This window comes from Phyllobates terribilis, unplaced genomic scaffold (genome assembly GCF_046119375.1).
Source record: "Phyllobates terribilis strain yellow unplaced genomic scaffold, ASM4611937v1 Scaffold_85__1_contigs__length_6476398, whole genome shotgun sequence".
NCBI classification, from domain to species: domain Eukaryota; kingdom Metazoa; phylum Chordata; class Amphibia; order Anura; family Dendrobatidae; genus Phyllobates; species Phyllobates terribilis.
In genome coordinates this window covers 5,699,017-5,725,048 of record NW_027362845.1, presented here as the reverse complement: position 1 = coordinate 5,725,048, position 26,032 = coordinate 5,699,017, and the positions used below count along the sequence as shown (strand labels likewise).

Sequence of the window (26,032 nt, the reverse complement as noted above, 5' to 3'; positions counted from 1 at the left end):
TTTCGCTCAGTATTGAGTAGAAGCACCCTTTTGAGCAAGTACAGCCTTGAGTCTTCTTGGGAATGATGCAACAAGTTTTTCACACCTGCATTTTGGGATCCTCAACCATTCTTCCTTACAGATCCTCTCCAGTTCCGTTAGGTTGGATGGTGAACGTTGGTGGACAGCCATTTTCAGGTCTCTCCAGAGATGCTCAAATGGGTTTAGGTCAGGGCTCTGGCTGGGCACATCAAGAATGGTCACAGAGTTGTTCTGAAGCCACTTCTTTGTTATTTTAGCTGTGTCCTTAGGGTCATTGTCTTGTTGGAAGATGAAGCTTAGGGCCAAGTCTGAGGTCCAGAGCACTCTGCAAGAGGTTTTCATCCAGGATATCTCTGTACTTGGCCGCATTCATGTTTCCTTCAATTGCAACCAGTCATCCTGTCCCCGCATAAACACCCCCATAGCATGATGCTGCCACCACCATGTTACACTGTTGGGATTGTATTGGGCAGGTGATGAGCAGTGCCTGGTTTTCTCCACACATACCTCTTATCAAGACTTATCACCAAAAGTTCTATCTACGTCTCATCAGACCAGAGAATCTTATTTCTTATAGTCTGGGAGTACTTCATGTGTTTTTGAGCAAACTCTATGCGGACTTTCATATGTCTTGCACTGATGAGAAATGGAGTATGTAGCGCCAACCCTGTTCGTGGTATCCATCTTTTCAGCTGCCAAGTGACCATGAACACTGCCCCCAATACATTGTGTCTGTAAACTATTCCAGCAAGATCTGCATTCCTAATAGCTAAATGTTGCTCCTTCCTTTTTTAACCTGCCATGTGCCCAGACAGTAATGTACAACCGTATATAGGGTAGTGTCGGATTTAAGAGAAGTTGGAAAATAATTTGTAAGGTCCATTTGTTTCCTATTATCCTTTGTGAAGAATTACAAAGTTATCACCATATAAAGTGACACACGTCAGATTTGAAAAATGATTAGGAACAAAAAACTGGCTGCGGGAAGAGGTTAAATCAGAGGATTTTGAGCGTTAACTACTGTAGTCAAAAACTGTGAGTATAGACAATAACACATCTACTGAAATGATCAAACTCAACAGTCTCCATCAGTAAGTAGTGAGTAACTAGTGGTGAAACCTCTCTGGGGTAATTGGAGTATGGGGCTCGGTGGCTCTTGGCAATCTAAACTATCGTAAGGGCCAATATTTTCTGTCAGAAATATTAGACATTCAAAGAGAACTTTTTACAATAGTGCAGTCCCGACCAGAAGAGTAGAGAAAGTATTAGTGCCCCCATTTCAGGAGAGATTGTGCAGTAATCTGAATTCCTTAGGATTGAAAACATAATGGAATTTATGACGTGGAGTGAATCCATGAAACCAGGGCTGGAGCCAACACATCTCCTGCAGGCGTGAATAAATGTATATTACAGCCATCAGCCACGCACAGCTTAGAGATATATCATGGCACAGGTGTAATGTTTTCTGTATAGTTTATCACAATCCTGTTTGAAGTTAGTTGGTTTTAAAATAAAGTGTAAAGTCAGGATAAAGGGAAACTCTGTTGTTATTGTACAGAAATTCACACTTGGCCCTCACTGCACATTTAATGTTGTCGATCATAAAAGTGAAGTTTGGCCAGAAAGACTGGACCTGGTCTTGTAGGGACCATATGAGGATATTCAGCCGCACAGAAGGGAGAGAAGGTAGATTCATCCAATAAGATATCAGGGATCTAGGAAGCCAACAGCATAATTTTTTTAAATCAAATGTTTTTTATTCATTTTTATAACATTTTCAGAGGAAGGCAGTCCTCTACCCCTCAACAGTAACAAACATTTCACATGTAGTGTTTATGTTTCTTGGTTCTGCAAAATAAGGATATTCTTTTCCAGGTGTAGATAGCAGTATGCTGGGTCACAATAACATTTTAGCTTTTTATAGTTTATGAAAATAATATGAAAATACTTGTTTATTCGTCACATAAAACGTGGAGTCAAACAGACCTATGCGGAATCTCTGCAATTCCGTAGACCCCAAAAACGGAGCCATCAATCCATAACTTATCTAATTTAGAGATAGAGTCTCTTTTTAGGTATATACCTTTTTCCATATTTACTATCCTATTAACTTTGTCTATAAATTCTGATGTCATAGGTTCCTGATCTGTTATCCATTTTTGGCCTGTTAACTTCCTCGCCATATACAACCCCTGGCAAAAATGATGGATCACCGGCCTCGGAGGATGTTCATTCAGTTGTTTAATTTTGTTGAAAAAAAGCAGATCACAGACATGGCACAAAACTAAAGTAATTTCAAATGGCAACTTTAGGGCTTTAAGAAACACTAAAAAAAAAATCAAGATTAAAAATGTGGTACTCAGTAAGGGTAATTTTTTTCAGACCAAGCAGAGGGAAAAAATTATGGAATCACTCAATTCTGAGGAAAAAAATTATGGAATCACCCTGTAAATTTTCATTTCCAAAACTAACACCTGCATCAAATTAGATCTGCTCGTTAGTCTGCATCTAAAAAGCAGTAATCACACCTTGGAGAGCTGTTGCACCAAGTGGACTGACATGAATCATGGCTCCAACATGAGAGATGTCAATTGAAACAAAGGAGAGGATTATCAAACTCTTAAAAGAAGGTAAATCATCATGCAATGTTGCAAAAGATGTTGGTTGTTCACAGTCAGCTGTCTCTAAAATCTGGACCAAATACAAACAACATGGGAAGATTGTTAAAGGCAAACATACTGGTAGACCAAGGAAGACATCAAAGCGTCAAGACGAGGAAACTTAAAGCAATATGTCTTCAAAACAGGAAATGCACAACAAAACAAATGAGGAACAAATGGGAGGAGACTGGAGTCAATGTCTGTGAATGAAATGTAAGAAACCGCCTAAAGGAAATGGGATTTACATACAGAAAAGCTAAACATAAGCCATCATTAACACCTAAACAGAAAAAAAACAAGGTTACAATAGGCTAAGGAAAAACAATCGTGGACTGTGGATGACTGGATGAAAGTCATATTCAGTGAAGAATCGCGAATCTGCATTGGGCAAGGTGATGATGCTGGAACTTTTGTTTGGTGCCGTTCCAATGAGATTTATAAATATGACTGTATGAAGAGAACATGAAAATTTCCACAGTCATTGATGATATGGGGCTGCATGTCAGGTAAAAGCATTTACATCTTCAATAAATGCCCAAGTTTACATTGATATTTTGGACAGTTTTCTTATCCCCTCAATTGAAAGTATGTTTGGGGATGATGACATAATTTTTCAAGATAATAATGCATCCTGCCATAGAGCAAAATCTGTGAAAACATTACTTGAAAGAAGACACATAAGGTCATTGTCATGGCCTGCAAATAATCCGAATCTCAATCCAATTGAAAATCTTTGGTGGAAGTTGAAGAAAATGGTCCATGACAAGGCTCCAACCTGCAAAGCTGATCTGGCAACAGCAATCAGAGAAAGTTGGAGCCAGATTAATGAACAGTACTGTGTGTCACTCATTAACTCCATGCCTCAGAGTCTGCAAGCTGTTATTAAAGCCAGAGGTGGTGCAAGAAAATACTAGTGATGTATTGGAGTGTTCTTTTGTGTTTGTTTTTCATGATTCCATAATTTTTTCCTCAGAATTGAGTGATTCCATAATATTTTCCCTCTGCTTGGTCTGAAAAAAATTACCCTTACTGAGCACCACATTTTTAATCTTGATTTCTTTTAGTGTTTCTTAAAGCCCTAAAGTTGCCATTTCAAATTACTTTAGTTTTGTGCCATGTCTGTGATCTGCTTTTTTTCATCAACATTAAATAACTGAATAAATATCCTCCAAGCCTGGTGATTCCATAATTTTTGCCAGGGGTTGTATAACATACGTGCCACCGCTATTTTGTCGTGCTCATCAATAGTCAGATCTTCAACATATCGTAGTATACATACTAATGGTGAAAGTTCTACATTAATTGAATAAACCCTGTTAATCATTGCTACAACTCCTTTCCAAAAGGACATTAGGTTAGGACAATTCCACATTATATGAAACAACATGTCTGCTGAGTGAATTTTGCACCTAGGACAAGAATGATATAAGAATTGAGGCGTCCTATATACCTGGTGTATCACATATATATGTGACAGTCTGTGGGATTCGCTTAAAGATAATTGTGTTGCTCTTTCCAATATATCTAACCAATGGTTTTCTTCTATAGGGCGCATCACACTCTCCCATTTTTCCACTGAACGTATAGGATGATTTGTCAATATCTTTTCCAGGACAATGTTATAAATTATTGAGATCAGTCCCTGAGAGCTATGTAAATTAGCTATTCTCTGTTTTATTATATTTTGAGGAACCCCTCAAATCTAAATTAATGCCCTCCATCTCATATGCGTGCCGAAATTGTAATATTTATAGAATTCAGAATGTAATAGCCAACATTAATTTTGCAATTGTGAGAATTCCTTAATTAAATCACCTATTAACACCTGATTAAATCTATTTAAACCCCTCGAAGTCCAGGATTTGAATCCCACCAGTTGGTATAAATTGGGGAGCCACAGAGTGTTCCATAATGAAGTGAATTGTGAAACTCCTTCTGTATCCTGTAGTTTTTTCACCGTCCCCCAAAGCTTGTGAATTAGTAGTATTCTTGGCATTCTACCCCCTAGTGTCATAAATTTATTTGCCTCCAGCGCCTCATAGAGTTTGTCCGATTGGAGATAATGTTGCAGCAGCAAACGTTGAGCTCCCCCTCCCCCAGGATCGTCCATCCCCAAATATGCTGAAACTGAGATGACACATAATAAACCCATGGATTGGGGACTTCAATCCCTCCCATTGTTTTGTTTCTTTGCAGTATTTCCAGTTTAATTCTCGGAGTCTGTTTGTCCCGTATTCATTTTCTAAACTCCTGACTGACTTTAACCCCTTAATAACATCTGACGTACTAATACGCGTCTGTGCCCTGGGACTTAAGAGCCAGACCCGTATTAGTACGTCATGGCGATCGCGCGCGCACACAGGCTGTGCGGGCGCGATCGCCGCCGGGTATCAGCTGATTGTCACAGCTGACACCCGTACTATGTGCAGGGAGCGGTCCTGCACCGCTCCCATCACATTAACCCCCGCGATGCTGCGATCGAAGTCGATCGCGGCATTGCAGGGGCAAGGGGAGGTGATCGGCGATACTCACCTCCTCTTCCGGCTTCCAGCGCAGTCTGCAAAGGCTTCCCGGGTGTTGCCATGACGACCCGATGTCGTCATGACAACATCCGGGTCACCAGAGAGCAGGAAGATTGCTTGGGCATGCGCAGTGCATCTCCAAGCAATCTTCACACTGTGCACTTCTGACAGCCTTCATGGCATAGGGATGGTGCTTCATTCCTGTGCCATGCAGGCGATCAGAAAAAAAAAAGTGAAAGTCCCAGAGTGGGACAAAGTAATAAAGTGTATAAACTGTGTGAAAGTGGAAAAAAAAAAAAAAAATGTGCAAAAATATTATAAAAAAAAAAATAATAATAATACACCAAAAATAAAAATATAATGTACCCATCAATAAATATTATTATAAAAAAAAATTAAAAAAAACCAATAAAAGTACACATATTTGGTATCGCCGCGTCCGGAACAACCTGACCTATAAAACTGTCCCACTAGTTAACCCCTTCAGTGAACACGGTAAAAAAAAAGAAAAAAAAAAGAAGCAAAAAACAATGCTTTATCACCATACCGCCAAACAAAAAGTGGAATAACACGTGATCAAAAAGACGCATATAAATAAAAATGATACCGCTGAAAACGTCATCTCGTCCCGCAAAAAACAAGCCGCCATACAGCTCCATCAGCTGAAAAATAAAAAAGTTATAGCTCTCAGAATAAAGCAATGCTAAAAAATATTTTTTTCTATAAAATAGCTTTTATTGTGTATAAGCACCAAAACATAGAAAAATGATACAAATGTGGTACCGCTGTAAACGTACTGACCCGAAGAATAAAGCTACCTCATCAATTTTACCACACGCGGAACAGAATAAAAAAAAAAAAAAAAAAAAACAATTCCTGAATTGTTGGTTTTTGTTTATTCTGCCTCCCAAAAATCGGACTAGAAAGCGATCAAAAAATGTCACGTGCCTGAAAATGGCACCAATAACAACGTCAAGTCATCCCGCAAAAAACGAGCCGTCACATGACTGTCTGCCAAAATCTGGAACAATTATAGCTCTCAAAATATGGCGATGCAAAAACTAGATTTTACAAAAAATGCGTCTTTTAGTGTGTGACAGCTGTCAGTCATAAAAACCCCATATGATTCTGGCATTGCTGTAATCACACCGACCCGAAGAATAAAGTCATCTAATCACTTATACCGCACAAGGAACGGCGTCAAAAATAAACTCTTGGGTTAGGATTGGGCTAGGGTTAGGGCTGGGTTTGGGGCTAGGGTTGTGCTGGGGCTAGGGTTGTGCTGGGGCTAGGGTTGTGCTGGGGCTAGGGTTGTGCTGGGGCTAGGGTTGTGCTGGGGCTAGGGTTGTGCTGGGGCTAGGGTTGTGCTGGGGCTAGGGTTGTGCTGGGGCTAGGGTTGTGCTAGGGCTAGGGTTGTGCTAGGGTTAGGGTTGTGCTAGGGTTAGGGCTGGGGTTGGGATTTTTTTCAAAAGTAAGAAAAAAAGATGACGATATGGCGACTAGTGTTGAGAGCAAGTGCTCGCTACTTGAGTTTGCATCGGGTGCTCTGGTATGCATTGAGTATCGTGGGTATATGAGTGACATGCTCGAGTCTCTGCCCCATATGCTTCGCGGCCAAAAAATTTTACGGGGATTGCCTGCCATGCACGAGCGATCCCCGCATGTTTTTTTTTGGGTGTCTAATAACCGTGAAACATGCGGAGCAGGGACTCGAGCATGTCACTCGAGCACACGCTGTACATGGTGCATACCTGAGTACGGCTCAATTTGTTAGCGGATATCATGTTGCATTTGGAGAGTCCCTGTGTGCCCAAACATTGGAGCTCCCCCACAAGTGACCCCATTTTGGAAACTAGACCCCCCAAGGCACCTATCTAGATGCATAGTGAGCACTTGGAACCCCAGGTGTTTCACAAATTGATTCATAAAAATGAAAAAGTGTTTTTTTTTTCACTTTTTCATTTTTACGAATCAATTTGTGAAGCACCTGGGGGTTCCAAGTGCTCACTATGCATCTAGAAAGGTGCCTTGGGGGGTCTAATTTCCAAAATGGGGTCACTTGTGGGGGAGCTCCAAAGTTTGGGCACACAGGGGCTCTCCAAACACAACATGGCGTCCGCTAATTATTCAAGCAAATTTTACAATCAAAAAGTCAAATGGCGCTCCTTCCCTTCCGAGCCCTGCCGTGCGCCCAAACAGTGTTTTTTTCCCCAAATATTGGGTATCTGCGTGCCCAGGGGAAATTGCACAACAAATTTTGGGGTCCATTTTTTCTTGTTACCCCTGTGAAAATAAAAAAAATTGGGTCTAAAGTAACATTTTTGTGAAAAAAGTTAAATGTTCATTTTTTTCTTCCACATTTAAAAAATTCCTGTGAAGCACCTGAAGGGTTAATAAAGTTCTTGAATGTGGTTTTGAGCACCTTGAGGGGTGCAGTTTTTAGAATGGTGTCACTTTTGGGTATTTTCTGTCATAATGACCTCTCCAAGTGACTTCAAATGTGATGTGGTCCCTAAAAAAATGGTTTTGTAAATTTTGTTGGAAAAATGAGAAATCGCTGGTCAACTTTTAATCCTTATAGCTCCCTAACAAAAAAAAAATTTGGTTCCAAAATTGTGCTGATGTAAAGTAGACATGTGGGAAATGTTATTTATTAACTCTTTTGTGTGACATATCGCTCTGATTTCAGGGCTTAAAAATTCAAATTTTGAAAATTGCAAAATGTTCAAAATTTTCGCCAAATTTCCGTTTTTTTCACAAATAAACGCAAGTGATATCGAAGAAATTTTTCCACAATCATGAAGTACAATATGTCACGAAAAAACAATCTCAGAATCAGGGGGATCCGTTGAAGCGTTCCAGAGTAATTACCTCATAAAGTGACAGTGGTCAGAATTGTAAAAATTGGCCCGGACATTAACGTGCAAACCACCCGCGGGGCTTAAGGGGTTAAAGAAATACCTCTGATTTATCCATATTGGAGGTTGTGTAGAACATACAGCAACTGCAGCATCCGAATCATTTTGATCAGATTAGCACGACCCACAACCGCCAAAGGTAACATGGACCAAGCCCCTAATTTACTTCTAAACTTTGTTAATATTGGGTCAAGGTTCAGCTTCTCATAATCATCTATTTTAGCCGTTATATTAAAGCCTAAGTACTTAAACTCCGATACTACCTGGAGGCCCCAGTTAGTGTAGTGGGAATCATTCTCATTTGTATTATCTAACGGAAGTATAACTGATTTGCTCCAATTTATCCCTAGACTCGAATTTTTTCCAAATGTTTCAATCGTTTTCATTGCTATAGGAAGGGACTCAGAAGCTTTAGCCAAGAACAGCAAAGTGTCATCGGCATAGAGAGCAACCTTCTCATTTCTACTCCCCCTATGGAACCCAATTATAACTGGATGCTCCCTAATAATCGCTGCCAGGGGCTCAATGGCCAATGCAATGAGCAGGGGAGATGGGGAGCATCCGTGCCATGTGCCCCTACTTAACCTAAAGGTCGAGGTGAGATGTCCAGTCACTCGTATTCTGGCCACAGGCCTACCATATAGTAATTTAACCCATGATATGAAGCCAGACCCTATACCAAATGTTTCCATTCCTGCAGAAAGATATTCCCATTCAATAGAGTCAAACACCTCAGCGGCATCTAGTGAGCATACAGCCCTATCCCTATCACCATCCACCAGCAATTGAAGGTTAAGAAATAGTTGTTGAATATTGACAGCTGTGGATCTAGCAGGCATGAAGCCTGACTGGTCAGTATGGATTACTGTAGATATTACTGTATTTAATCTAGAGGCCAGAACCTTCATTATGATCTTGGTATCTGTTGACAGCAAAGATATTGGCTTGTATGAATCGGGAAGTAAAGGATCTTTACCTGGCTTAGGTATGACTATAATCACCGCCTTCTGCATTGAATGAGGCAAAGCTCCTTCCTTAATTGCATCCTGAAAGGTAGTCAGTAAGTGAGGAAGTAGGATGTTTCCAAATTTCTTATATACACTGCTCAAAAAAATAAAGGGAACACTCAAATAACACATCCTAGATCTGAATGAATGAAATATTCTCATTGAATTCTTTGTTCTGTTCAAAGTTAAATGTGCTGACAACAAAATCACAAAAATCATCAATGGAAATCAAAATTTATTAACCAATGGAGGCCTGGATTTGGAGTCACCCCCAAAATTAAAGTGTAAAAACACACTACAGGCTGATCTTGTCCTTAAAACAAGTCAAAATGAGGCTCAGTATTGTGTGTGGTCTCCACGTGCCTGTATGACCTCCCTACAACGCCTGGGCATGCTCCTGATGAAGTTGCGGATGGTCTCCTGTGGGATCTCCTCCCAGACCTGGACTAAAGCATCCGCCAACTCCTGGACAGTCTGTGGTGCAACGTGACGTTGGTGGATGGAGGGAGACATGATGTCCCAGATGTGCTCAATCGGATTCAGGTTCGGGGAACGGGCGGGCCAGTCCATAGCTTCAATGCCTTCATATTGCAGGAACTGCTGACACACTCCAGCAACATGAGGTCTGGCATTGTCCTGCATTAGGAGGAACCCAGGGCCAACCGCACCAGCATATGGTCTCACAAGGGGTCTGAGGATCTCATCTCGGTACCTAATGGCAGTCTGGCTACCTCTGGCGAGCACATGGAAGGCTGTGCGGCCCTCCAAAGAAATGCCACCCCACACCATTACTGACCCAAACCAAACTGGTCATGCTGAAGGATGTTGCAGGCAGCAGATCGCTCTCCACGACATCTCCAGACTCTGTCACATCTGTCACATGTGCTCAGTGTGAACCTGCTTTCATCTGTGAAGAGCACAGGGCGCCAGTGGCGACTTTGCCAATCCTGGTGTTCTGTGGCAAATGCCAAGTGTCCTGCACGGTGTTGGGCTGTGAGCACAACCCCCAACTGTGGATGTCGGGCCCTCATACCACTCTCATGGAGTTGGTTTCTAACCGTTTGTGCAGACACATGCACATTTGTGGCCTGCTGGAGGTTATTTTGAAGGGCTCTGGTAGTGCTCCTCCTGTTCCTCTTTGCACAAAGGCGGAGGTAGCGGTCCTGCTGCTGGGTTGTTGCACTCCTACGGCCCCCTCCACATCTCCTGGTGTACTGGCCTGTCTCCTGGTAGCTCCTCCAGCCTCTGGGCACTACGCTGACAGACACAGCCAACCTTCTTGCCATAGCTCGCATTGATGTGCCATCCTGGATGAGATGCACTACCTGAGCAACTTCTGTGGGTTGTAAAGTCTGTCCCATACTACCACGAGTGTGAAAGCACAACCAACATTCAAAAGTGACTAAAACATCAGCCAGAACGCATTGGTACTGAGATGTGGTCTGTAGAACCACTCCTTTATTGAGGGTGTCTTGATAATTGCCAATAATTTCCATCTATTGTCTATTCCATTTGCACAACAGCATGTGAAATTGATTGTCAATCGTGTTGCTTCCTAAGTGGACAGTTTGATTTCACAGAAGTTTGATTTACTTGGAGTTATATTCTGTTGTTTAAGTGTTCCCTTTATTTTTTTGAACAGTGTATTTCAGTAGGGAGCCCATCCATCCCTGGCGACTTATTATTTGCCATAGAAGCTACTGCCATTTGTAATTCCTCCAGCTGTAGAGGACTATTCAGATATTATCGATCCTTAACAGAAAATGTCAGCAGGTTAATCTCCTTCAGATAGGGTGAAATTTGTTCTCTTTTGAATTGCAATTTAGATTTGTATAGGTCTTTATAGAATTCTAATAAAGTATTTGAAATCTGGTCAGTCTGGTTTACTACCACGCCCTCCTTGGTTTTTTTAAAAAAAAAACTCCCCGTCTGGGCCCTTGTTATCACGGCCATTAAATGCTTCGCTTTTTCCCCCTCCTCAAAGAATTGTGTCTGGTAGAACATGCGTTTATTTTTAGCTTCTTCGTTGAAATGTCAGGGAAGCGCTTCCTGCGCCTCCCCCCAAATCATCAGATCCTCGCTTGTACCAGTTAATACAAATTTCTCTTCTGTAGATCTAACTCTATCCTGTAAAAACTCTCCAAATTGTTTGGTCTTAGTTCTAGATCTATTAATGGACTGTATTGAGACTCCTCTTAAACACGCCTTCATAGCGTTCCATAGTGAGTTTTGTGACATCAGTTTAATATCTATACTTTGAAGCCAGAAGGGATTCATTGCCCACAGTCAGAGATGTCTGCGGCCTGGGCAAGAGTCAGATGGTGGTCAGCAAGGGTGGGTGGTCTTATAGCACTCTGGGCAAATATTCCACCGTCTTCAGCAAGGGAGAAATATGTTCTGTACCCAAGACTAAACCAATGCATGACAATGTATTATGCGTGTTTGAATAACAAGAGAACTGTCTAGTGTTAGGGTGTTTGAGACACCACATGTATACTAATGACAATTCTGACAGTACTTCACAAAATTTAAATTTAGCTATGGGGCAGTTTTTGTAGCAGTGCCGGATTTGTATCTATCCCAATATGGATGAACAATATTGGTGAAGTCTCCCATGCATTAAGTCTGGAACTCCCGATACCTTATTCGTAAGTGAAGCAATGTTTTTCACAATGGCATTGTTATAGAGAGGAGGAACGTAAACTGCCATAAGTAGAATTTCTTTTGTAAATATTTTACAATGAATACCTAAAAATCTCCCTTCCCCATCTATCTTGGAATAAATCAGTTCAAAAGGGATAGTCCTATGTACTAGGATGCTAACCCCTCTAGGGTATGTATAAAAAGTGGAATGGAAGTTGTGGCTAATCCATTAATATTTCATGCCTGCATCACTGTTTTTCCCAAAGTGCGTTTCCTGCAGACACACCACTGCAGACAGGTGGTCCCGGATATGTTCCATGACCGCCGCTCTCTATAAGGAGTCACCCAGACCTCTAACATTCCATGAAGGGAATTTTACTTTATCAGCCATTATATCTAATCATTTAGGGGATGATTTGAAAATGATTTGTAGAGTATCACGCCCACAGCTTCCCTTTTCAAAGCAGCTTTGTAATATTTCCACTTAATCAATATGACTACTGTTAGTTGCAGAACCGAGTGGCTTATTATAGGAACAGAAACCCCACAAACACACTCAACAAATAAACATAAATCCATCCATGTAAGCTGGAGGGAGGAAGGCACCAGTCCATCCTGTAGCCGTGTACGAGGCAAGCAAACAACCTAAAATAAGAAAGGTAAACATTTCTTAGAGGCTTGCAATAGTAGAATGTAGTACAGGATTAGTGTGTCCACTGGGCGGTGGGTTAGATAGTAAAGGATATGACCTCAACAGTCAATCGGGTGGCTACCGATGGCATAAATCTTAAAATTATTCAAGTTCAACGTTGCTGACTTTGACGGATCCTCTGCTCATTTAGGTCAATCGAGTAGAGTGCATCTTTCGGATGTTCAAAGAAAAAGGTCTCTCACAGAGTCGCCACCCTAAGTTTCACAGGGTAAAGCATGGAGTATGGTGTTTGCAAAGTACACAATCGGCGTTTTACATCTAGAAACTGTGCCCTGCGTTTTGAAACTTCAATGGAGTAATCTGGAGAAAATGAAATTCTTTTGCCATTGATGGAAATGCCTGCTTTATCACGGGAAGCTTTAAGGATGGTGTCCCTTTCTTTACAATGCAGCAGCTTCATTAAAACTGGACGTGGAGAGACCCTTGGTGGCAGTGGCCAGGATGGCACTCTATGCGCCCTCTCAACAGCAAAGAGACGGGCGGTCAGTCCCAAACAGAGAGTCCAGAGATTTCTCAAAATACTCAGTAGGGTTATTGCCCTGAGTTTTTTCAGGGACACCGACCACTCTTATGTTAGTTTGCCTGAGTCTGTTCTCTAAAACAACTGTCTTAGATAATAAGGCCAAAATCTGTTGATCATGTCTATGAGTGTACCGGATAATTTGAGGTTGTTTATCCTCCAGATCAGAGGTCCCCAACCGCCGGTCCGCGGACCAGGACCGGGCCGTTGGGGTTTTTCAGCCGGTCCGCGGGGAGAGGGGGCCCCTCCAGCCTCCAGCAGGGCCGCCATCAGGGCATGACTGCCCTGACTCCAGTATGGGGCCCGGCCGGTAGGAGCCCCCTCGGAGCCCCCCTCTTGTGCGTCTCTCTCCTCATGGGGCCCCCGGCCGCATGCTAAGCGCCGGGTCCGGAACATCTTAGCGCTGCGCTGCTGCGGCAGCACCTTCATGATTCCCCTGACTTCCGGTCATGTGACGGCGCCGTCACATGGCCGGAAGTCAGGAGAACCTGGTGTCAGCGATTTGGACGAGCGCCAGGATTCTGCAGGGATCGCATGGGGGTAAGTATAACAAGTTTTATTTTTTTTTAAATACAATTAACTAGGAGTGGGGGGAATGGGAGATGCACATGGGGGGAGGGGAGAGATGAGAGATGCACATGGGGGAGGGGAGAGATGAGAGATCCACATGGGGGGGAGGGGAGAGATGAGAGATGCACATGGGGGAGGGGAGAGATGAGAGATCCACATGGGGGGGAGGGGAGAGATGAGAGATCCACATGGGGGGGAGGGGAGAGATGAGAGATGCACATGGGGGGAGGGGAGAGATGAGAGATGCACATGGGGGGGAGGGGAGAGATGAGAGATGCACATGGGGGGAGGGGAGAGATGAGAGATGCACATGGGAGGGAGGGGAGAGATGAGAGATGCACGGGGGGGTGAGAGATGCACGGGGGGGGGTGAGAGATGCACGGAGGGGGATGAGAGATGCACAGAGGGGGATGAGAGATGCACGGAGGGGGATGAGAGATGCACGGGGGTGAGCTGCACATGGGGGGGTGAGAGATGCACATGGGGGGGTTATGTTTACATAACTTTGTTGCCTTATGAAGGGCGGGGGGGGGGGCCCCAAAAATTTCTTGCACAGGGGCCCACTACAGTCTGTGTCCGCCCCTGGGATGAAGTAAATGCAGCTGAACAGCAGCTGTTAGGACAGCTGCCCTGTCCTGCTGCAGGGCGTGATGGGGCCTCAGTGATGCGGCTCCTGGCACAGCACATTATGTGGGGCTCCTGGCATAGCTCCTGGCGGGGACCTGGTCTACACTATATGATAAGTATGCACTAAACTCCAAATCCCTCCATTACCCCGCCCCCATATGACCAAAGCCCCGCCCACCCCACCCCCTCCTTGCTGGGCCATGGAAAAATGATCTTGCTTCAAGCCGGTCCCTGGTGCAAAAAAGGTTGGGGACCACTGCTCCAGATCACCAATTCTGCTGCTGTGGTGCGGTCATTAACTTTTTGTAGCCTTTGCCTCATATAGGTAAATTTCTCTTTGATCTCCCCCATCTGGCTGCTGAGTGAAGATAGCGCAGATCCATTCTGTGTTACAGCCATAAAAACATCTTTTATCATAGGCCCAGTTATGTGCTAATCTGTGTCCTGATGGAGAGTAGTGAGTTCTGACTGAGGCTGCAGGGCGCAGGAACTTTCAGAGTCATTTTCAGCAGTATTATAAAATTCCTCTGAGCGCGCAGAGAAGCGGTTAGATACCTCAGTAATTTGTATATGTGCCTCATTGCCGGTCTACGCTTCCGAGTCTGGAACTAGAGCAAAGCCAGCCTAAGTGCTGCGCCTGCAGCCACCGACTTTTCCACTCTTGTACCTGCTGAAGAAGCGCCAGCACTGTCTTGGAAGACTCCATCCACTACTTATCCCCAGAATTCTTCTGCCGCACATCCGCTCACATGTCCGGCCAAGCCATGCCCCTGAGCCACAGGGAAATTAAACCCCTTTTGGATGCGAGTCATAGACTTTTAAGGGAAAATTGAAGGGTAAATAGAGAATCTTGTGATTAAAAAAAAATACAACTTCTATTTTATATGTATGGGAAGCCATGAAGGCCAACCTTAGAGGAATATTTCCAAAATAAATCTCAGCAGCTGAATCCCGGACTAAGCAGCAGGATCAATTGGTGTTTCAGGAGTTGGGAGATGCAGAGAATGCGATAATCAGAGATCCAATGCCGGCTGCACAAAACAGGCTGAAAGCAGCTCCGGACCTGCTGAATCAGGTAACATTGCAGCTGCAGGAAGGAAGAAGCGGTTTCTAAAGCTTCCGGTCCTTTCCTTAGACTCTCAGAATTTATTAGATGAATCACTTGATATACAAGATCTAGATTGGGCACTGAGCTCAATGTCCAACGATAAAGCACTGGGAACAGATGGTCTTCCAGTGGAAGTATATAAGAGATATAAGGAAGTATTACTACCACTGCTATTCGAGATATACAATTCATGTTTTGAGGGGATCATTGCCCATGTCCATGCAGAAAGCCATAATTACGGTATGACCTAAACAAGGCTGTTCTTTTTTACAGTAGCGACCAAAATAATTAAGGCCAACTAATAGGCCGAAACGTCTTGTATTGTCGCCATCCACGATTAGTTTGATACTTTTATTTCTTAATTTCTTATGTTAATAATGAATTTTTGCATCTTCACCTCCCGAGTGTGCGATGAATCATATTTGAACTATTGCAGCCCATGCCCATTACATCAGCACCTCAGCTGTGACAGAGTGCACGCCATCATCTCCTCTCTATTATTCCATCCATAGACCATACTAAGGACTAAGGGGCACTTATTACAGGTGGAAAAATGGCCATTTCGGCAAACAGGAAAGGGTTCTTTACAGTTAGAGCAGTCAGACTGTGGAACACTCTACCATAAGAGGTAGTAATGGTAAACACTACGAAATTTAAAAAAAAGGGCTGGATGACTTCCTCAGTACATATAACATTGTGGGTTATAGATAATTTAGAGACAAAAATTTATAATTGGTGGAAAAAGGGTGAACTTGATGGACCTAGGTTTTTTTTCAACCCATGTAACATCCCCATGTTTCTATATGGCGACCTCCACCCCAGGACATTCAGAACATATCTTAGAAAATTCACCAAAATGGGGATGAAAACCAGAATAACATAAAAACCTTCCCTGGATCCATCTTAAACCCATCAGCCAATAAAATGAAACCCATGAATGAAATTTCCTGAACAGAAAAAACACATTTCATAAGTTTAGCAAAAATTTTATGAAAAATATATATCATTGTATCGTGTTAGCCAGTAGATAGAAAAATATTAAGATTTGAGAGTACTCAGTGGTTGATACCTTTTAATGGCTAACTGAAAAGATGGTAACAAATTGCAAGCTTTCAAGACTACTCAGGTATCTTCATCAGGCATACTTTAACACAATCTGAAGAGCCACATATTCATACACAGCAGGGCACAGGAATAATGCAATAGATAAGACAAGTGACATGAAGCAGAACTATCAGTATTGAAGAGGGAGAAGCAGTTGTGGCCGTAAATATTACCACAGTTCATAGATAAGGATTGTGAAAGTTTAATTGTCCTGTGATTGAGGTCTGGTCCATGATTGTGATGGTCCCAAAATGTTCTGAGGAGCACATTCCTTAGTTGATGTAGAAAGACATAAATCCATGCGATATACATACATTTATTGCTGCTCTGAGTGTGTCACGCCAGATGTGGGAAAGACTAAGTGAACACAGAGGGAAGAAGGAAAAGGAGCCCAGATACTAGGGAAAGGGGAAAGTGGAGACCTCCTAGTCTGGTCTAGGGTCACCCTGTCTCAACTACCGTCACTATATTCAACAATTGAGCTACTATATTGGCTCCTCGCCAATCACCGCACGTGTGCCTCACCCTGGCTTTCCCTGGCGTATGGCAAAGGCTAGGGAAGGGAGGAGATGAGCACTAGTCGATCTCACTAAACTCTATAGAAAACAAGGGTAGACAAACATGGGGGAGATTGCTTAGCTTTAGACGAACTCCAGACAAATGGGCACTCAGCCTCAAGCTCCAGAGATGATGCAGTACTGCTCTTGCTAAGCCTTCACAAGTAGAAATGAATATAGCCGGCACCTCCCTCTCAGACACACCAGATATTTATACACCCAGGCCAGAGAGCTAATTAGCCAGAGGGAGGTAGCCGCTAGGTCCTAGAGACAGCCTCTCCTCTAAGAAGAGGTCTGTAATGCCAAACATAGAGATCTCCTGCAACCAACTGCAGGGCGACTATCTGTCACCTCTGATACACCCGTGACAGTGTGTCAAAGATTGTCATAAGATTGTACTCCCAAATTTTTTTTGTCTCTCTGAGATTTGAAGTTACATTTTAATACAAGTAATTTCATGTCCACGATGCTGTGATCAGGGATAAAAAAATGTTTGGCCACAGGTAGATCTATTCTTTTTTCTTTTATTGTGTGGCGATGAGAATTCATCCTTGTTCTAAGTTTTTGCCCTGTCTTCCCTACACACAGACACCCAGTTGAACATTTGGTACATATAATTAAGTACACGATATTAGATGTAATGCAGCTGAAATTACCTGGGATCTTGTGGTCCTGATGCTGGTTGGGAATCTTTATCTTGTCAGTGGTCATTATAAATAGACATGTTTTACATTTTTTTCTGGCTGCAGAGAAAAGTTCCTGTAGCTGTTGGAGAGGACTGCCTAAATCACAGAAGTGGGGGGTCTGGAAATATAGATTGTAATCGGGCATCTTTTTGTAATAATGGTTGTAATTTCCATGAAGCTCCCATTAGCACCTCCAGATTTGGATTTTAGGTGACTATGAGAGGCACCCGGTTGCTTTCTTGTTTAGTTTTGAAATGTAGATGATTCCTTGATATTCTGGTGGCTCTTGCAATCTGGTTTTCAATTGTTGTTTGGTGGTAGCCCTGGTTCAAAAAGGTGTTTCTGAGGCCACCAAGGTGTTTGCCTCTGTCCATAGGGTTGGAACATATCCAACTGTATCGGATGGCCTGGCTGTAGCCAATAGAGGTTATGTGTTTTGTATGGAAACTGACCCATTTAGGGGATGTTGGACGGTCAATTGGCTTCTGGTACATGGACGTCTCTATTTCATTGTTATGTAACTTAATGATGGTGTACAAAAAGTTAATTTCAGTACAGAAGTAGTTGAGTGTTAAGTTGATGGTGGGATGAAATTGATTAAAGTGTTCAAGGAACTTCTTTAGATGTTGCTCAGAATATGTCCAGATGATTAAACTATAGTCAATTAGTAGTAGGTAGTAGGCCAGAGGCCTGATGTGACATGAGGACAAGAAGTCACATTCAAGCTTGGTCATGAAAATTTGCATACTGTTAAGCCATTACACTTCCTATTTCTGTACCAGTCTCCTGTAGATATATGTGGTTATCAAATTCAAAGTAATTGTGGGTGAGGATGAATTTTGTAAGTTTCACCAAAAAGCTGAAACTATCCTCTCCATCTGTTTGCTTTCCCTTCCAGCAGCTTTTTCCACAGTTAGGTTTCTGGGAGGTCATACTTGTTCCTTTTATTTTTGATTCTCCTTGGCTTGACTTCTTTGCCCTATATGAATGTGTTTTAGTTTCTCACCCACAGTTTTTATATCTTACTTCACACTTTCCTTTCCACTTGTTGACAGTGTGTTGCGGCCTCCCCTCTGGTTCCTCAGGAGGTACAAGAAAACCCTCAATGGCCTACTACGGAGTTAGATCTGAGGTGGTGTTTTAAGTTGTGCAGCTAGGGTCTTTTTAGTCTATACAGAAACCAGTTGGGTGTAGTTGCGGCATTTTCCTGTGTGGGTTCTCCGGTGGCTATAAAGATGGGCTTTCTGGTTAAAACATTTTCCACATTCTGAACAGGAAAAAGGCTTCTCCCCTGTGTGAGTTCTCTGATGTTTGACAAGATTTGATTTCATTGCAAAACATTTCCCACATTCTGAACATGAAAAAGGCTTATCACTTATGTGAGTTTTCTGATGTGCGACAAGACTTGATTTCTTTGCAAAATATTTCCCACATTCTGAACATGAAAATGGCTTCTCCCCTGTGTGGGTTCTTTGGTGTATTACAACATCTGATTCATGGATAAAACATTTTCCACATTCTGAACATGAAAAAGGCTTCTCCCCTGTGTGAGTTCTCTGATGTTTGATAAGATGTGATCTCTCTGTAAAACATTTCCCACATTCTGAACATGAAAATGGCTTCTCCCCTGTGTGAGTTCTCTGATGTGCAATAAGAGTTGATTTAATTGCAAAACATTTCCCACATTCTGAACATGAAAATGGCTTCTCCCCTGTGTGAGTTCTCTGATGTTTGATAAGATTTGCCTTCTTTGCAAAACATTTCCCACATTCTAAACATGAAAATGGTTTCTCTCCTGTGTGAGTTCTCTGATGTTTGTTCAGATCTGATTTCCCTGTAAAACATTTTCCACATTCTGAACAGGAAAAAGGCTTCTCCCCTGTGTGGGTTCTCTGATGTACGATAATATTTGATTTCCTTGTAAAACATTTTCCACATTCTGAACAGGAAAAAGGCTTCTCCCCTGTGTGAGTTCTCAGATGTTTGGCTAGCCTTGATTTCTCTGTAAAACATTTCCGACATTCTGAACATGAAAATAGCTTCTCCCCTGTGTGACTTCTCTGGTGACTATCAAGATCTGATTTATGGTTAAAACATTTCCCCTGCTTGAAACAAAAAAATCTATTCTCTGCTGTGTACGTTTTTTGATGTTTAAGAAAAGACTTTTTGAGAAGACTATTTCCATATTCTGAATGTAAAAATGGCTTTGTTGCTTTAGGTGCAGTTTGTTTCTTAATGCCTCTTTTGTGACTATGATTTTCCTTAGTAGTCGGTAATGAATCAGAAGACAGGACCTGTTTTAAAGAATCAGATGACAGATCTTCGCTGTGAAGGGATGATGGGATACCTGGAGTAATGGCATTCACTTCATTTGTATCCTGCGGGATCTCAAGATCATCAGATTTAAAAATTGAAGATGTCAGCTTTCCTTCTGATCTCCTGGTACAGTCATCTGCCAAGGATAAAACAAATTATTATTTTTGAATAAAATATCCTTGAGTTTTATATTTTTGAGCATTTCTACTTAAAGTGTCTGTAGAAATGGCAAGTTATGTAAAAACATTGAATGATTTACCAAGACAATGACAGTTCACAGCCCAATATAAAACCTCATAGGATGAACCAGTAGAGCGAGGTGTTCAAATGTTTGTTCATTCTGGATCCCAAATATGGAATCAAAAGCCACCAAACAATGTTATGTAGGGGAAAATAATACCAAGAAAAACTTCTACTCATCTCACAAAAAACAAGTCCCCACTCAGGCCCATCATCTGTCAGTGGAAAAACAGAAGTTTCCACATTATTAGGGTCTCAAAGGCTCTTGAAAAGCAACATGGCTTCCATAAACCAATCCAGCAATATCAGCTCTCCCAAAGTCAGATCTCCCCCTCACTTCAGAGCCTTGCAGTGTGCCCAAACCACATTTAGCATCCATGTATTCGGCATTACTATAGGGAGAAGAACCCACTTAATTTAAGGTGTGTGTCTCCTGGAGCACAATCTGGGCACTATGTGTTGGGAAATAAAATAGTATATTTGCAATTTTCACGCTCCAACATGCACTGCGTGTTAATTTCCGGAAAGTGGTTGTGCAGTCAAAATAGTCACTACTCCTATACATTAATTCACTGAGGGTTATAATATTCAAAATGGAGTCACTTTATGAGAATTTCTACTGCTCTGGTTTTCTGCCATTTTGTCATATTAGGGCTTCTGCAAATGGTGTGACCCATCTCCTCTGAGATCTGCTGCTGTGACGTCTGCTTCTTTCACCATACCTGTCCTCATTCATTCTGCAGAGAATCTGACTTTATGGTGTAGGTAATCAAATGCCCATGTTGTCTACTATTCGTAGGGGAAACTACTCAACACATCAGGGACCATATTGCCAGCCATAAATCCACGATTTGTTGTGGCAAAACCTTGTTACCACTACCCCATCATTTCTCAAGCGCCAAGTATGCAGTATCACAACTCAGGTTCCAGGTGATCGAACAAGTACCCAGACGAGGTGGTAACCATATTAAACTCCTTAAACAACGGGAGTGGTTCTGGATACACACCCTCCAGACACTGACAGAGGGTCTCAACCATGAAATAGATTGGCTAACTTGATTATCTTTTTTTCAGACACACTAGATCAGCTCTACAACCTCTCCTATTCCTCCTCTCCAGGCGAGTTCCAGAAACCCCCTTCCCCTCTCCCCTGGCTTCCCCCTCCTATCTCCCTCTCCACCCCTTCCCCTCTCCCTTCTCCTCACCCTCTTACACACAGCTCCCATATATCATTCTAGCAAACCTAATTACATACAAGGGGCATGGCCTCACACTATTTAGTTTCATACAGGACTCCATATATTCCTTACACCACCCCCCTCCATTATTCCTTTCATCCACAGCACCAATTGACCCAACCAGCACAATTTTATTCCCCCACCCAGATCAACCTCACTTTTGCCCCTCATCGATACACCATGATGACAACATAACAGAACTGAGTATGTATAATAATTCACTAGCGCAGGAATAAGGCTGGAGATATACTAATAAATTTGTATATTTTATCGGTTTAAAATGGATTACACCACGAACGTGCCATAATAAGGACTTTTCTCTCCAAGTCACCCCTGGACTCTTTCCTGAGGTAATTGATTTAATTAAAAGTTACAATTCCTAATAAAATTATATGTTCTTTATTCTAACCTATTTTACCTTACCTATATTGTTTCTTTGATTCTAAAAGTCACCGGACCAAAAAGACCACTTGGACAATAGTAACTCGCTTCTTAAAAAGCTATCTACCAACATCCTCTTTTTCTTCCCGGTAGGTGTGGTACCACCAAACCCTTACCTGTAGACATAATTTTGAAATTAACTAATTTTCAATATTTTAGCTTTCTCTACCACCGAGAAAATACACCAACACAGAGGACCACTAACCATCCTTCCTTCCTCACCAGCGGGTAAGATCGGTTACTCCTGCTATCTGCACACCACATTCTAAACCATTTGTCTTCTAACTAGGAAAGAAACTACTACCAGGACCTTAACCTCAACCTCAACCGGACAAATTATCTGAAATACAGGAGGAAAATTACTATCCCACCACTCTACCCTCCACATTTGACCGTATCTCCAACAGGCTATATTTTATCCTCTTTACACCCCGGATTTTACTTTTGTAATGTATTTTAAACCAATACTAATAAATTTGTATATTTTATCTCATTAGTATATCTCCAGCCTTATTCCAGCGCTAGTGAATCATTATGCATACTTTGTACATTCACTTTCCCTGACAGTGTGAGGATACTGTCCCACTTGCTGCAGGAATAATAAGCCTACCTGCCAGCGTTAATCCTCTCTAAAAAAATTACCATAACAGAACTATCGCATATAGCCTAACGCGCATGCGCAGTCTTCACCAGACGCCATGGATATGCTACACATGTGACACAGCCATACGGGAGGACAGGCCCGCCCCAACAGACCCACTCTCCCTGCCACATCACCTGCCTGTGACGCAACTTCCAGGGAGGGGGGGGGGGGGGGGAGAGTTTGAGCGCACGCACTTACGGTCTGGCGGTAATCACGGAAACATACATAAACCCTCCAACCGCAACAAGAGACAGATGCACAAGATGAAGGTGCGGGAGCGCCTATTCACAGCTCCATTAAAGGTACCCACCCAGCACATTTTGAGCCGTCAGGCAAGCCACCTGGCCACATGCCTCTATACTGATCTGTTTGGGGACCTGTACTCCCTATATGTCTCTGCCCTGTTACTTATTAAGCTTTATTACTTATCTGAGTGGGGACCTATATTCCTCATATGTCTCTACCCCATACCTAACATAACTTTATATGCATCTATTTGGTGACCCATTTTCCTTATGTCTCTGCCCTGATACCCAACTTCTTTACCACCTAAGCTCTATCATTCTTCTCCTTGGCCCTCCTCCGGCTCCTTTGCTCCTCCACTTAATCATTAATCTTTTTGCTTCCATTGTCCCATCTTTTTACCAATGACTTACCATGTGGCCAGAATATCAGCAATACTTACCTGCAGGACGGATGTCCTAGAAGCCGCTGAAGATTGTCGCACAATTACAAGTACATTCATGATGAGCATATGAAAGGCTCATGTATATAATTTCTGTATACATGTAAATATGTATATGTGTCTTCACATTTATGTATTGTTTCTCTTTTTTCACAGCGACATTACGAATAAGACTGACAGGGTCGAAACGTTAAAATTGATTATGTGTCGCATATCCCTGCACCTTTTTAGGTCAGCGCTTATGTCTAAATCACCATATGTGAAATAAACTGTTCGCATACCAAAAGGATGGTGTGGTGAATCACTACCTACAGATATTCATTCTGCAGACGGCGCTGGTGATGGAGGAGACGTCAGAACCAGAAGCTCTGGGCGGCGCAGGCTCTGTCCAGCCACTAAGATTAGGGTTGCTTGGACCTGTAGTACCCTCCAGTCTGGCAGTATGGGTGTGTGTGCTGTCCAGCTGGAGTAATCTGCTCCCTGCTTCAGCCAACTGGAAAGCACCGCGCCACTGGCCATTCAGTCATCTTATCCAGATCGTTCTGCAATATCATAATGTCAAGATCAGATTTTAATATTCTACATAGTTTGATGTCGTCAGCAAAAACTGACACTTTACTCTCAATCCCATCCCCAAGGTCATTAATAAAGAGGTTAAAAAGAATCGGTCCTAGTACAGATCACTGCAGCACCCCACTGCTGACTATATCCTAAAATGTAGTATATCCCTCCATGTTTGTCACACAGTCATGGCTTTCATCCAGCTAGGTTTCCGTAATACCCACAACATTGTATTCTGTGACCAATATAAGAGTCTCCAGTTCATTCATTTTGTTTGCGAGACTTCTTGCATTTGCCGGCAGACATTTAATATTATTAGCACATTTATTACTCCTACTCAGCTCCCTACTTTCCTTGCATATCCCAGCCCCTCCTAGATCCTCATTGACCCCTACTACCTCACTCCCATCTTGTCCGTGTGCCACAATACACGCTGCCGACCAATCAGAGGCCATCAGATGAAGTCAGCGTACACGCGACTAGAGGCGCATGGAAGTGACATCATGCGCTCCAGTCGCTTGCACGCTGAAGTCAGCAGCCAGCTCCATAAAAATATGCAGCGCGACAGAGTGAAGGTGAGTATAATGTGTTTTTTTTTTTTAAATCAGTGAGTACATGGTACCCTAGGCCATAGTACTACATGTACGACTGTGGGCTGTGCATTACGCTACATGCACGACTGTGGGCTGTGCATTACGCTACATGCACGACTGTGGGCTGTGCATTACGCTACATGCACGACTGTGGCCTGTGCATTACGCTACATGGAGGACTCTGGGCTGTGCATTACGCTACATGCACGACTCTGGGCTGTGCATTACGCTACATGCACGACTCTGGGCTGTGCATTACGCTACATGCACGACTCTGGGCTGTGCATTACGCTACATGCACGACTCTGGGCTGTGCATTACGCTACATGCACGACTCTGGGCTGTGCATTACGCTACATGCACGACTCTGGGCTGTGCATTACGCTACATGCACGACTCTGGGCTGTGCATTACGCTACATGCACGACTCTGGGCTGTGCATTACGCTACATGCACGACTCTGGGCTGTGCATTACGCTACATGCACGACTCTGGGCTGTGCATTACGCTACATGCACGACTCTGGGCTGTGCATTACGCTACATGCACGACTCTGGGCTGTGCATTACGCTACATGCACGACTCTGGGCTGTGCATTACGCTACATGCACGACTCTGGGCTGTGCATTACGCTACATGCACGACTCTGGGCTGTGCATTACGCTACATGCACGACTCTGGGCTGTGCATTACGCTACATGCACGACTCTGGGCTGTGCATTACGCTACATGCACGACTCTGGGCTGTGCATTACGCTACATGCACGACTCTGGGCTGTGCATTACGCTACATGCACGACTCTGGGCTGTGCATTACGCTACATGCACGACTCTGGGCTGTGCATTACGCCACATGCACGACTCTGGGCTGTGCATTACGCCACATGCACGACTCTGGGCTGTGCATTACGCCACATGCACGACTCTGGGCTGTGCATTACGCCACATGCACGACTCTGGGCTGTGCATTACGCCACATGCACGACTCTGGGCTGTGCATTACGCCACATGCACGACTCTGGGCTGTGCATTACGCCACATGCACGACTCTGGGCTGTGCATTACGCTACATGCACGACTCTGGGCTGTGCATTACGCTACATGCACGACTCTGGGCTGTGCATTACGCTACATGCACGACTCTGGGCTGTGCATTACGCTACATGCACGACTCTGGGCTGTGCATTACGCTACATGCACGACTCTGGGCTGTGCATTACGCTACATGCACGACTCTGGGCTGTGCATTACGCTACATGCACGACTCTGGGCTGTGCATTACGCTACATGCACGACTCTGGGCTGTGCATTACGCTACATGCACGACTCTGGGCTGTGCACTACGCTACATGCACGACTGTGGCCTGTGCACTACGCTACATGCACGACTGTGGCCTGTGCATTACGCTACATGCACGACTGTGGCCTGTGCATTACGCTACATGCACGACTGTGGCCTGTGCATTACGCTACATGCACGACTGTGGCCTGTGCATTACGCTACATGCACGACTGTGGCCTGTGCATTACGCTACATGCACGACTGTGGCCTGTGCATTACGCTACATGCACGACTGTGGCCTGTGCATTACGCTACATGCACGACTGTGGCCTGTGCATTACGCTACATGCACGACTGTGGCCTGTGCATTACGCTACA

General features: G+C 43.3%; 1 protein-coding gene across 1 annotated transcript in view; it reads right to left on the bottom strand.

Annotated features, from left to right (window-relative positions):
- Window positions 1-16,367: 16,367 nt before the first annotated feature.
- LOC141197639 (uncharacterized) overlaps window positions 16,368-26,032 on the bottom strand; it is a 75,476-nt gene continuing 65,811 nt past the window's right edge. Inside the window, exon 4 of the mRNA XM_073662722.1 lies at window positions 16,368-20,107. Coding sequence (XP_073518823.1) covers window positions 18,825-20,107 — 1,283 coding nt within the window. The 3' untranslated portion in view covers window positions 16,368-18,824. The remainder of the gene's footprint in view (window positions 20,108-26,032) is intronic.